Source organism: Dendrobates tinctorius, unplaced genomic scaffold, assembly GCF_039654945.1.
Source record: "Dendrobates tinctorius isolate UK_male_01 unplaced genomic scaffold, ASM3965494v1 ptg000038l, whole genome shotgun sequence".
Taxonomy (NCBI): Eukaryota; Metazoa; Chordata; class Amphibia; order Anura; family Dendrobatidae; genus Dendrobates; species Dendrobates tinctorius.
The window spans coordinates 21836467-21850783 of NW_027361706.1; the positions used below are offsets into that span (position 1 = coordinate 21836467).

General features: G+C 47.2%; 1 protein-coding gene across 1 annotated transcript in view; it reads left to right on the forward strand.

Annotated features, from left to right (window-relative positions):
• Positions 1–8196, forward strand: part of ISY1 (ISY1 splicing factor homolog) — a 37979-nt gene extending 29783 nt beyond the window's left edge. Inside the window, exons 10-11 of the mRNA XM_073574269.1 lie at positions 4874–4960; positions 7989–8196. Coding sequence (XP_073430370.1) covers positions 4874–4960; positions 7989–8096 — 195 coding nt within the window. The 3' untranslated portion in view covers positions 8097–8196. The remainder of the gene's footprint in view (positions 1–4873; positions 4961–7988) is intronic.
• The last annotated feature ends 6121 nt before the right edge of the window (positions 8197–14317 follow it).

Consider the following 14317-nt stretch of genomic DNA (forward strand, 5'->3'; position numbering starts at 1 on the left):
TCAGGATGGAGTCCCTTCGTTCAGTAATCGCTTCCATGGAGGCGCAGGAATTCATGTGCTCAATAGACATTCAAGATGCCTATCTGCATGTCCCCATTTTTCTCGGGCATCAGAAATTCCTGCGTTTCGCTATTCATCAGGACCACTGCCAGTTTGTTGCCCTGCTGTTCGGTTTCGCCACAGCGCCCAGAGTGTTTACAAAGATCATGGCGGCGTTGATGGCCCTGTTGAGGATCAGAGGTCTCGTCCTCTTTCCGTACCTCGACGACATTCTTTTTTTAATCAGATAGTTTTTATTAAAAGTTTTAGAAATGACAGGCATGTACAACTTACAACATGTTGTCAAACATTCCCTTCCCCCATAACACCCCCCTCCCCTTGTCCGATACCTCGACGACATTCTAATCAAAGCTCCGTCTTTTCACCAGACTCTCCAAAGTCTTACCATCGTTCTCGACACCCTGGCCAATTTCGGGTGGCTCGTAAACAAAAGGAAGTCCTGCCTTGTTCCGACTCAACTGCTTGTGTTTCTAAGTTTATTGTTCGACAACCGTCGATCAAGGGTCTTTCTCCCAGAAGAGAAGATGATCTCTCTGCGGCGAGATGTACGAGCGCTGCAGAGCTCACAGCTTAAATCTTTCCAGTCTGCCATGAGAGTCTTGGGAAAGATGGTGGCGACGGCCAAAGCAATTCCCTTTGCTCAGTTTCATTCGAGACCGCTTCAACAGGCCATCCTGGCTCGGTGGTACAGGTCTGTTCTTTCCCTGGATCGTCCAATTCGCCTTTCGTCCCGGGTCAAACAGTCCCTCAATTAGTGGCTGATGTCGCCTCTCATTTCTCTAGGCCGGTCATTCCTTCCGATTCACTGGAAGATTGTGACAACGGACGCCAGTCTTCTCGGCTGGGGGGCAGTGTTTAACAATCAGACTGTTCAGGGCTGGTGGTCAACTCAAGAGACAACTCTGCCGATCAACGTCCTCGAGATACGGGTGATTTTTCTGTCGATCATTCACTGGGAAAGGCTTCTCAGGGGTCTGCCGATCCGGATTCAGACAGACAATGCCACAGCTGTGTCATGTCAACCACCAAGGGGGTACACGGAGCTCCTCGGCTCTAGTGGAAGTGTCCAAGATTCTTCACTGGTTAGAGGCATCAGTTTCAGCGATATCTGCCGTGCACATTCCCGGCGTGGACAACTGGGCCGCCAATTTTCTCAGCCGCGAGGGTGGTCCTTACATGCGGACGTCTTTCATCAACTTTGCCGTCGTTGGGGGACTCCGGACGTAGATCTGCTAGCGAGACACTAGCCTGAACAGAAAGTTCCCACAGTTCGTATCCAGGGCCCGAGATGCTCTCGCAGTGGGCGCCGACACTCTGACCATTCCCTGGTCTCAGTTCAAGTTCCCCTATCTGTTTCCTCCCCTTCCTCTTCTGCCCAAGTTGCTGAAGAAAATCAAGGCGGAAGGGGCACCAGTCATCCTCATCGCTTCGGATTGGCCAAGAAGGTCTTGGTTTGCGGACATCGTCAACCTTCTCGCAGACGCCCCCTGGAAGCTTCCAGACAGAGCACATCTGCTGTCTCAGGGTCCAATCTGCCACCCCAATTCTCTGCCGCTCAATTTAACGGCGTGGCTGTTGAGACCTCTGTTCTGAAACTGTCAGGTTTTTCGGATCGGGTTATCCACACCATGATCCGGGCTAGAAAGCCATCGTCTTCCAAGATTTATTATCGCACGTGGAAGGCCTATTTCACTTGGTGCGAGGCCAATGACATTCCGCCCATGTCCTTTTCTCTCCCTTCTATCCTGGCGTTCCTTCAGGCAGGCTTGGATGCGGGCCTTGCCCTCAGCTCTTTAAAGGGTCAAGTTTCGGCGCTTTCCATCCTTTTCCAGAAGACGTTGGCCTCCCAACCGCAGGTCAAGACTTTTCTTCAGGGAGTGGCTCATGCGGCACCTCCGTACCGTGCTCCTGTTGATCCATGGGATCTCAATCTGGTTCTGTAGGCTCTACAAGGTTCACCCTTTGAGCCTCTCAGGGAAGTTTCCCCATCGCTTCTCTCCTGGAAGGTAGCCTTTCTGGTCGCCATCACCTCCATCCGGCGCATGTCGGAATTGGCGGCCCTTTCTTGTTGCCCCCCCTTTCTTAGTGCTCCATCAGGATAAGGTGGTCCTGCGGCCCCCGCCTTCCTTCCTGCCTAAGGTGGTGTCCACTTTCCACCTAAATGAGGACATTGTTCTCCCGTCCTTTTGTCCGGGTCCAATCCACCCAATCGAGCGCTCCTTGAACAAGCTAGACCTGGTCAGGGCGATAAAGGTCTACCTGGCTAGAACGGCTCCCTTGCGGAAGACAGACTCACTTTTCATCATTCCAGATGGTGCGCGGAAAGGTCAGCCGGCCTCCAAGGCTACTATTGCTCGCTGGATCAGATCGGCAATTTTGGAAGCCTACCAGGTCAATCATCGACTGCCCCCTCCTGGAATTAGAGCTCACTCTACCTTGGCAGTGGGTGCCTCCTGGGCGGTGCGCCACAGAGCCTCCGCGCTGCAGCTTTGCTTTCTCCTACAGCTTTGCAAAGCTGCAACCTGGTCTTTGATCCACACGTTTACCAAATTGTACAAGGTCCACACCTACGCTTCGGCGGACGCCAGCCTAGGCAGAAGGATCTTGCAGGCGGTAGTGGTGAGTTTTCAGACCTAATGGAAGTTTGCTTCTCCCTCCCCAGGGACTGTTTTGGGACGTCCCATGGTTTCTGTGTCCCCCAATGAAGCGATAGAGAAAACAGGATTTTTGGGTTGCTTACCGTAAAATCTGTTTCTTGGAGCCATCATTGGGGGATACAGGACCCACCCATGTTTTGCAACTCCTGTTGGTTACAGTAGAGTTGCCTGTTCTGTTCTTGTTCTATTTTGTTACTTCTCCTACTGCTTTCTCACTAACTGAGGAAATTAGTGCCGGTCGGTGGGGTGTATACTGCGGAGGAGGAGCTAACTTTTTTTTTTTCTGTACATAGTGTCAGCCTCCTAGTGGCAGCAGCATACACCCATGGTTTCTGTGTCCCCCAATGAAGGCTCCGAGAAACAGATTTTACGGTAAGCAACCCTAAAATCCTGTTTTTAGGAGCAGAGTTTATATTTCAAGCATATTACAAAAATCCTGTAAAATCATGCTAAGGCTTATTTTCAGGTAGGTCTAATTTTCAGGGAAACATTTGCTGCTTACCCACAGACTGGTCTTGTGTCTAATGCTGAAATCACAATTTATTTCACGTGATATTGATGGCCTGGTATGTGAGCATCCCTTATCTGGGAATGTAATGCCATCAGGATGCCCTATGCAAAAATTAGGCAGTATGACGCAATATATGCTGAATATTTTGGGTCCTGGCTTTCATGTAGATGCTACTGACCTACACCAACTGTCTAAACATTCAGACCAAGGACACATGTTCACATGGTCCTAATGGCACTGGCCGCTTTCAGCAGAATAAAGGTACTGTAACACTTAGCGATGTACCAGCGATCCCGACCAGCGATATGACGCGGTCAGGATCGCTGGTACATCGCTAAGTGGTCGCTAGTGAGCTGCCACACAGGCAGATCTCACCAGCGACATCGCTGGGGACGGGGGTCGCTACTTACCTGTCACACCAGGCGATCCTGCGTCCTCCTGCCCGGCTCCACGCTCGTCTCTCCACAGGAAGCTGACGACGAGAAACGGTCCAGGATGTTCTCGCACGATCAGCGATAACCACCGGGGGAGCGGGTCGTAGGTAAGTAGCAGACACAGCGATGTCGCTAGCAATATCGCTATAACGTCACAAGTTATAGCGATATTGCTAGCGGTATCGCTTAGTGTGACAGTACCTTAATGCAACCTAGAAAAAGTCCGGTCACCCCCTCCCAACAGATGATCTAAATGAGTCTAAGCAAAACCTTTGCCCTTTTAGGAATATTGTAGCACAGGTCGCCAGCCCCGAGAAGTCATGTGTCCAAAATGTGATTCTGGACGTAACACAAAGCACCGACCACAGGTCATAGAATTGGGGCACAACGTGACCAGAACGTGTACCCAGAACAAAGCTTCATAAGACAGATTGACACAATGGTCATGAAAATGCTGCGTGTCCACCAGTTACTCAATGTTTATTGATCCCAAGACTTAGGCAATGTGTATGCCAGGTTTTATCTGTTATTGTGTGTACTATATGGCTGTATGTTTACCGCAGCCCACATGACCAAAACTAAACCACGTGGGCCCCTGTGAAAAGTCCACATTGATATTGTGCACTAGTGAGGTATAGACACATTCCTGTAGGAAGGCCAGGCTCACACATCTTAATTTTGGGGATTTTTCTGCGCATCTGCACCAAAACCGGATTTTGATGGCACTTCTGCATTACAAAGAGTGAAATCTGCAGCACAGATTGACCTACATCAGCTAGTTTCTCCAAACGGCAGCTACTTTGTCTGCAAGTGTTATTTGCTGCAGATTTGTAAATCCAGACGTAAAATCCTCATTTCTCCTACACTCAATGATTGGCTCGGAGAAAAGGATTTTACGGGGAGTACACAAAAATCCCTATTCTGTCTACCTTGTGTGAACAGAGCCAACACATTGCATTGCAACGATATAGATAGATTTTTGCCAAGTGGGCTGACACTCGCTTTGAGGATGGTGCTCCATGATTTTCCTAATTAGAAGAATAAAGAAAAAAAAAATCTCGACCAATATCTATCACCTAAGGGTTATATTTGTTGTAAAGGCTGAAAATGGCCCCTTGGGAGTTGGCAGATGGAAGTGCAAGGCTCCAGATTACAGCCGTGTACATAGGACTTCTTGTAACTAACAGTTGTGTTATCATTTTGTGTTTCAGTCCGGAGAAGACAGCGACAATGAAAATGACGGAGCCGAGGGACAGCAGAAATTCATAGCACATGTTCCAGTACCTTCTCAAAAAGAGGTAAGAATCTCAATCATAAATGGGTAAAAAGGCTTGTACAAATGTTGCATTTTAGGTATGTTCGCACAGCGCCTTTTTCAGGAAGGAAAATGCCTGAAAGGGAACCTGTCAGGTTGTTAGACCTCACACTAATAAATATTGATTATGTTTATTCCTTTGTATTATAATCTGTTGGCAAATTTATGCAAATGAGGTCACAAGTGCGGGGGAATTGGACCGCAACTACAGCTCACCGGGTTCTCCAGCCTCTTTCTCCTCCCAGTGCCAGCCTCAAGGCTGTGATTGACAGGTCACTCTTCTCTGTCACCTGCTCCCCAGCCCGAGATCTCGGACAAGTGGCGCATGGGAAGTAAGGTCCTAATGACGTTACAAGATCTGGATTATTGATCTGCGTGTGTGCCGCCCCGAGGAATGAAAGCGCCTGCGTGAAATCTCGGGCGAGGGAGCAGGGCGCAAAGAAGAGTGACCTGTCGATCTCTGGCGGCAGGAAGAGAAAGAGGCTGGAGAGCTGTAATTGCAGACCAAGCACCCTGCACAAAAACTCACCGTTTTCCAAGAAAACTGACTTTTAATACAAATGAATAGACTTGATCAACATTTCAGATGCTTTACATGGATAACCTTAGTTTAGGGTCTAAAACATGCTTTAAAAAAACAAACCAACACTAAATAGGCTGAACACATGCACTGTAATGTCAGAGGTGGCCGGTTTCCTAGGCAAGGAGCTCAGTGCTTGTAAGCATCGCATCCAGCCAGCTCCAGGGCCCCTGTGCACCTTCTAGGCTGCAATTTGCTGGTCCAAACTGTCCTTTATCTAGGATGTCGCATGGCACCCTCACAAGCAGAAAACTGGGAGGCAGAGGAGCAATATGCTCCTGAAAAGCATACACGAGAACAACTCTCTAAAGCCATTTTCATACAGACCGATAATCGGCAAAGAAGCTGTCATTGTATGAAAGATAATCATTGTTATCTGCCTTTTATCCCCACCATGAATAGAAGGTGTGCTGCCGACAATATGCAAAATGTTCGGTGACAGAACGATCACATTAGCGATTGTGCTGTCCCCATACAGTTGGTATTGGTCTGTGTGAATGGACCTTTGAACGAGTGAGAAAAGAGGAAAAAAAATAAAATAAATGTGAGAATTCTTGCCAAACGCTCCTTGTGCCTCTTTTATTTAATAGCATCATGTTGGCTTTCAGTTAGTTATTTGCAGTTAAACTCTAAATTTTATATAGGAATGATTAATCTGAGTTTGTTCTATATTTACCATCAAATAAAGATGAATTATCAGTGCTCTATTTTCATTCCAGTAGTCAGAATAATACAGATTTTTTTTTTTTTTTAAATGAACAAATTTCCTTACAGAGAATGTGTCACCGGGTTTTTGCTTCCCCTCTGAGAGCAGCAGATACCCTGATTCCACTGATGTTTCTCTTATTGGGCTGCTTGCTTTAGTTTTGATAAAATCAATTTTTCAACTGCGCAGATTATCACTAAAGGACTAGTGAAACCGCTGCCAGGTAGTCCTCCGTATTTGTGTATCACCCCGCCCCCACCACTGATGGACAGTTTTCTGCCTATGCACAGTGTTCATAGCTGCCAATCGGGGTTGTGGATGGGGTTATATAGAGCTCAGCATTCAGAGAGAACTGCTAGATCTGCAGCAGAGAAAACTTTGATGTTATCAAAACTGCAGCAAGCAGCCCAGTAGGTGACACCGCTGGAATCAGGGTCTTTGCCCCTACATCATGCTTCTTTCACGTACAATAGCCAAAACCTGGGGACAGTGGTGCGGCTCACCACCAGGGAAATCAAAGGATCTGATGGGTACAAATCACACCTGTTTTGATCCATATTTTTTATTTTTTTCTCATGTGATGATGCATGTTTAAAGGGTTTTCTGGTTTTGGAAAAAACCCCTGTGTCTCAGCTAAAGTTTGTTTTAAAACAAAAACATAAAAAATTCTGCCATACTCAGAATTTTTGGGTCGAGTACTAAATCTCCGCTGCTGCTCCTCGTGTCCATTTTCTCTCTTGGGTAGAGCCACTGAGCTCATCACTGTGACCATTATCAGATATTCAGAGAAGCGATGGAGACTCTGCACTGGACCCAGGGAGGGTGAGTAAAGCAGTGTTTTTTTTTTGTTTTTTTTTGTTACATACAAACTGCATCTGGAGGACGGGGGATTACCTAAACTGGAAAACTCGGAAGTATTAAATGCAAGCAATGCTCTTTACATCGGCCGTACTTGCTGATTTCAGCTGGACCTGACAATCTTCTGTTGCGGAAGAGTGGGGAGGTCCCCGTACACATTTTGTCAGGATAATAAAGGATTTACCACATTGCTGTTTAGTGCCTTCTTTTTATTTAGCCATATATCCTTTAAAAATGTGCAAGTTACAGGGATATTCTCATCTACAAGATTCTATTTTAGTATGTAGTATGTTCAATAATAATATTGGCAAATACCTCCAATTAGAAATGTAGTGTAGTTCTTCTGACTTGCTATGTCACTTTCCCCACGTGCAAGGCATTGCAGTAGCTTAGGTATCCATGGAAAAGACCACTAACCACTAACTTACTGTCACACTATACGAGTGGTCGTAACCATGGATACCTAAGTTACTGCAATTCACTGGACGTGGGGTAATCAGAAGAACTATACTATATTTCTAATTGGAGGTATTTGCTAAAATTATTACACCTACTACATATTAGGATAGGATATTTTATCCTATATATGCATTTATAAGAGTGGGGAAAGGAAATGTCAAGGTGCCTGGGCACCTAAAGAACAAAAAAGTATTGACAGATCAGATAGTAAATGCTACTGATCAGTAACTTTTTGAATGGGGCGTGCAGAAATGTGTACAATGCATCCTGTGAACATGCGCTGGTTGTTACCGCTCTGCACACACACGGCTATGGCTGCAACGTGATGGAGATGCATACGCGCAACGAGATGAATATCACAAGGTGTGAACGCTCCTGTACAGTGATCCTATGTGGTTTTTCTTCCAGATCGAGGAAGCCCTAATCCGACGAAAGAAGATGGAGCTTCTCCAGAAGTACGCCAGCGAGGCTCTCATGGCTCAGAGCGAAGATGCTAAGCGACTTTTAGGCGTTTAAAATTGTAAATACCTGCAGCCACCCACCAGATCCCTGTAAATTCCCATTTTGTTACATTTTGTACAGAAAATTAGAAATATAAGACTGATTTTGTACAAAAGCAAGTGGTCATATGGGTGATTACCTTTGAAAAAGATTGAGGTGTGCTATATATACCCGGTACTGTCTCCCACATGGATGAGGAGCGGTGCCTGCGTCAGCAACATGGTGGTGTGGCCCTGGCAAGAGCCTTGTGTCACCATTACTGCGCTGCTATATGGGGGTCCAAGACAATAGGCAATCGGAGCCCCTCTATGCTGAATTGAGATGTCCTCTTTCACTGTCAGTATATGGACTCCTGACCCGAACTAACAGCATCAGAAGACCTGTGACCGGTCCAGGCATCGAGGGCCTTGAATTGAGCCTTATAGGCCCAAAAAGATGGTTTATCCCTTTTTCCCAAGATGAGTGATTACTTTGTGGTTTGATCACTTGCTAGAAAGGGATCCCATGTCCAGCTTCTCACGCACACATGCTACTGCGAAAATCATTGACTATGAGAATGGCAGGAATATCTGAGTGCTGCACTCTGTGATCCATATCTTTGTAGATTGGGTATGAATTGAAGGGTCCCCACTTTTTGCATCTGTAAAAAATGTTTTTTACATAATTTCCCAATGGTCCAGCTTGAGTTGTGACAATCCTGTATTGTCTGTTGTTTCTCTGTCCTCCTTCTGTGCAAACACCACGGCCGTTAGGCTCGGTCTCTGATGGGTATGAGCGGCTCGGCCTCTGATGTGTATGAGCGGCTCGGCCTCTGATGCGTATAAGCGGCTCGGTCTCTGATGCGTATGAGCGGCTCGGCCTCTGATGCGTATGAGCGGCTCGGTCTCGGATGCGTATGAGCGGCTCGGTCTCTGATGCGTATGAGCGGCTCGGCCTCTTGATGCGTATGAGCGGCTCGGCCTCTTGATGCGTATGAGCGGCTCGGCCTCTTGATGCGTATGAGCGGCTCGGCCTCTTGATGCGTATGAGCGGCTCGGCCTCTGATGCGTATGAGCGGCTCGGTCTCCGATGCGTATGAGCGGCTCGGCCTCTGATGCGTATGAGCGGCTCGGCCTCTTGATGCGTATGAGCGGCTCGGCCTCTGATGCGTATGAGCGGCTCGGTCTCTGATGCGTATGAGCGGCTCGGCCTCTTGATGCGTATGAGCGGCTCGGTCTCTGATGCGTATGAGCGGCTCGGCCTCTGATGCGTATGAGCGGCTCGGTCTCCGATGCGTATGAGCGGCTCGGCCTCTGATGCGTATGAGCGGCTCGGTCTCTTGATGCGTATGAGCGGCTCGGTCTCGGATGCGTATGAGCGGCTCGGTCTCTGATGCGTATGAGCGGCTCGGCCTCTTGATGCGTATGAGCGGCTCGGCCTCTTGATGCGTATGAGCGGCTCGGCCTCTTGATGCGTATGAGCGGCTCGGCCTCTGATGCGTATGAGCGGCTCGGCCTCTGATGCGTATGAGCGGCTCGGTCTCCGATGCGTATGAGCGGCTCGGCCTCTGATGCGTATGAGCGGCTCGCTCTCTGATGCGTATGAGCGGCTCGGTCTCTGATGCGTATGAGCGGCTCGCTCTCTGATGCGTATGAGCGGCTCGCTCTCTGATGCGTATGAGCGGCTCGCTCTCTGATGCGTATGAGCGGCTCGCTCTCGGATGCGTATGAGCGGCTCGCTCTCGGATGCGTATGAGCGGCTCGCTCTCGGATGCGTATGAGCGGCTCGCTCTCGGATGCGTATGAGCGGCTCGCTCTCGGATGCGTATGAGCGGCTCGCTCTCGGATGCGTATGAGCGGCTCGCTCTCGGATGCGTATGAGCGGCTCGCTCTCGGATGCGTATGAGCGGCTCGCTCTCGGATGCGTATGAGCGGCTCGGCCTCTCCGTGATCTGAGTTTAACATAAGAGGAAGCCGGTCATTTCCTTACCAATTACAAAGCTGCTGGACAGACAACATAAATGTTTAGCATAAATGATGAGTTGCTATCTAGTGAAGAGCGAACTTGGTCGTCTGCAGACCAAGTGACTTCGGCGTGCTCGAAAAGTATGTTCGAGTCACTGCAGTTGCATGTCTCGTGGCTGTTCCGCAGCCGCAACACATACATGGGTTGCCTGTTTGTTAGGAAATTCCTGTATATGTTGCAGCTGTCAAACAGCCATGAGACATGGAGCCGCGGGGACTTGAACATACTTTTCGAGCACACCGAAGACACTCGGTTAGCACCTGAGCATGCTCAGATAACACCTTACCCCAGCACATTCGCTCATCACTATTGCTATCCCAACGCCTGCGATTGATCGAAGGCCGGGGTCGCACTTGTGAGTGTGATGCAAGAAACTCGCGTATCCATACCCGGCACTGCTGCCTGCACTTGGGACCGGAGTGTGTGGCTGCATAGAAATACATGGAACGGCGGCAGTGCCGGGTATTGATGCGCGAGTTTCTCGCATCACGCTCGCAAGTGTGACCCCGACCTAAAGGTAATTTACTATTCACAAATGATTATTAGATGGGATCGCAATTTAGTTGTATCTCACAACTGCGCCCAAATGCTCAGTTCGTTAAGTGTTTTTTTGTCTTTTGTTTTTTTTTTATTAAACAAGCTTAAAAATCATTGTCCGTAGCAGCGCATTGTTCTGTGTAGACGGGATGCGCTGCCATTAACATGGGTGTTCTGTGTTCATAAAAGTGCAGTTTGTTAATCTAAACAGGCCATTATACATCTGCTGGTCGGTTGCGATCTTCATTGTTTCAAACTTTTTTTTTTTTTTTTTTTCTCTGCGAGTTTCTCCATTTTTTGCGGACTATCTTTTGCATTTTTGACATAAACAATCAAGCGATCCAAGGGTTCCCCTTAAAATCACGAAATATATAATATCAACTGTGCAGCAAAAACACCACCGAAAATACAACACGCATTTTGTTGGTTGATGAACGTAAAAATTGACTGAAGCTTGCTAACAAATAACTTAAGTCGCTAATCGTATACAGCACTTCGGAACTTAAAGGGGTTTCCCATCTTCAAGATGCTCTCCCATTATCTAGTAAGTGTAATAATAGGAAATACCTTGAAATAAAAATGTATAGTTCTTCTGATAAGCTATGTCATTTACCCCATGTGCATGGCATTGCAGTAGCTTGGGTATCCATGGTTACAACACTCATACAGTAAGTTAGTTGTTAGTGGTTCTAACCATGGATACCTAAGCTACTGCAATGCCCTAGACATGGGGTAAATGACATAGCTTATCAGAAGAACTGTACTCTTTCTAATTCAAGGTAAACTTTCAGTCTGAACTGCTACTCACCTGACAAACAAGCAAAATACTTATTTGTCTGGTGAAATGATCTTTTGATTTACCCAACCAATGGACTGGAAAACATTACTGGTCGGCGGTAGTTTTGGCGTTGCTCCTCACGCAGTATAAATGCACCTGATGGCCATGTTTCCGCTGTGAGTACTCGGTGCCTTTTTGATGCTGCAGATTTTTGCACCGATAATCTAATTTAGGCTACTTTTTTTTGTAGTGAGTTTTTTTTGCTTTCTTTTTTTTTTTTTTCTGTTTTTTTTGTTTTGTTTTTTTGATGCATTATATTTTCAATCGAGCCGCTTTGTTCTGGACTCTTCCTGTTACTTTGCTTCAATAAAACTTTGTGCGGATCACATGCATTTACTCTATTTCCACTATGGAAATGCACTAAAAAACGAATGTGTTTTTTATGTGTGGATTTTTGACATCGTGTTCAAGTCTATGGGGAAAATCCACAAATAAAACGCACGTTTCCCGCAAGAGAAATTGATGTGGTGCCATTCTCAAAACGGCAACTCCGGTCAATTAATGCAGGATTAACGAGATTTACATAGACCTTATCCACTTTCCCGGTATTGTTGTGTATGGAGTTTTTTTTTGCTCATGAAAATTCACAGCTGATAAAAATGCACCAAATATTCATCATGGAAACCGAACCTAAGACTCCTTGCATCCAGCACAGGCGGCGCTCCTCTGGGTTACAAGATGGGTCATGTGGGCTTGTTCTTAATGTGAATTTGTATGGAAGCGTATAAAACCAATTCTCGCGTCCCTCTGCCCGCTGTCCAGTCTTCTTTCTGCCATCGCAGGCCACATCTCCGTCCTCCTCACTATAGGCCGGGACTTCCGGTCACGTCCAGGCCTCCAACGTCCCTGTGCAACGTAAAATCGTGTGCAAGTCAGATTGCTGATTACTGGCTCATCTAAAGCTGGTCATACACATCTCTCCCAGACACGGGGAGAACCAAGATCTTCCCCAATAATAAATTACCTGGGACTGCCATAAACATTACATTAAAGACCAAACCGGTCAATATTGGGGGAGGGTGGGGGGTCAGCAGACACTTGTCTATTCTGCATGGGGGGCTGGGATGTAATTGAGCTTTATATTGATTGGGTAGAATATACAAATGCTGATGACTTTGACAAACCTTCAGCCCCACAATGAACCACAGCTTTGTTCCTAGGTACTGATGTCTCCTTTTCACCCCCTGCAGATATCTGATGGGATAAAGAGATGCAGATAATAGCAAGGATGTCCAACTGATGGTCTGGCACCCTCCTGTGTGATCAGAACCCCTGCAGTGTCCTCTCATTACCATCACTCCATGATAAAGGTGGCAGGATTAAGCATTTAACATCTGGATGTGGAGTCTTTATAGTGAATCTTTCTTTTAGGGTGGGGGCACACTTGCATGTGTAATGAGAGAAACTCGCGCATCAATACCCGGCGCTGCCACCGGCACTCGGCGGGACCGGAGTGTGCGGCTGCATGTATTTCTCTAGTAACAGGCCCCCAACTTACATTGATGGCAAAATACTCTGTATAGAGCTGATAAGAAGTTCATTGTCTGAAGAGGACAATGGCAGGATTGATTAGGAACTGTTTTATCAGATTAGCCTCTCTGAAGGGGAGACCTGGTGGAAGCTTTTGAGATTTCTCATTTTCTGCACTTGGGCAGTATGGTGTCTCAGTGGTGACCACTGTACCGGTGGCTCAGTGGTTGGCACTGTACGGTGTCTCAGTGGTGACCACTGTACCGGTGGCTCAGTGGTTGGCACTGTACGGTGTCTCAGTGGTGACCACTGTACCGGTGGCTCGGTGGTTGGCAATGTACGGTGGCTCAGTGGTTGGCACTGTACCGGTGGCTCAGTGGTGACCATTGTACTGGTGGCTCAGTGGTTGGCACTGTACCGGTGGCTCAGTGGTGACCACTGTACCGGTGGCTCAGTGGTGACCACTGTACCGGTGGCTCGGTGGTTGGCACTGTACCGGTGGCTCGGTGGTTGGCACTGTACCGGTGGCTCGGTGGTTGGCACTGTTGCTTTGCATTATTGGGGTCCTGAGTTCAAATCCCACAAAGGGACATCTGCAACGAGTTTGTATGTTCTCCCTGTGTTTGTGTGGGTTTCCTCTGGTTCCCCGGTTTCCTCCCACACTTCAGATAGGGAATTTCATATTGTGAGCCCCAATGGGGACAGTGATGATGTCTGTGAAGCGCAGCGGAATATGATTGTGCTATATAAGTGTAATAATAATTAGGGTTTAGCAGTTTGTTCTCCAGCCTGTCTCTGGTCAACCATCAGGACACAATGGTGCAGCAGCTGGAGATGGGTGAGTTGGGGAACATCGCACTTTCCTGTGAGGGTCCCACTTTCCTGTGGGGTGTAATAACACCCCATTTTCATTGTATTTTTACTTCTCTTGACTTTCAGCAGATGAATAGCTGATTGTGTCTCTGTGCTTGTGAGTACATGTTTCTGTACGTTTGTGTGTGTACATTGTGTGCAGAATTATGGTCAAAATACTTGCCTAATAGCCTAATTTTTTGCAGATTCTCCATCTACAAGCTGAGTACACTTGGCCCCACTAGCCGCAACCTGCACAATAGCTGCGCCGGCAGGTTAATAGCAGGGGGTTTTCACGTGACTGGTTCCCTTTAAAAAAAAATTTTTTTAATTGCGTTTTTTGTGTGTAATGCTTTAAATAAAGCAGATTTTGAGACTTCCTGGTATTGGCTTTTTTTTTTAGATATTTGATGCGTTAACGCACGAAAACCGCACGAGTGTATAATATATTGGATTGTGTGAGGATATATACAGTACATGTAGAGTGGGTGTGTGTATATAATTCAAAGAAACTTTATTGGCAGGACTAAATACA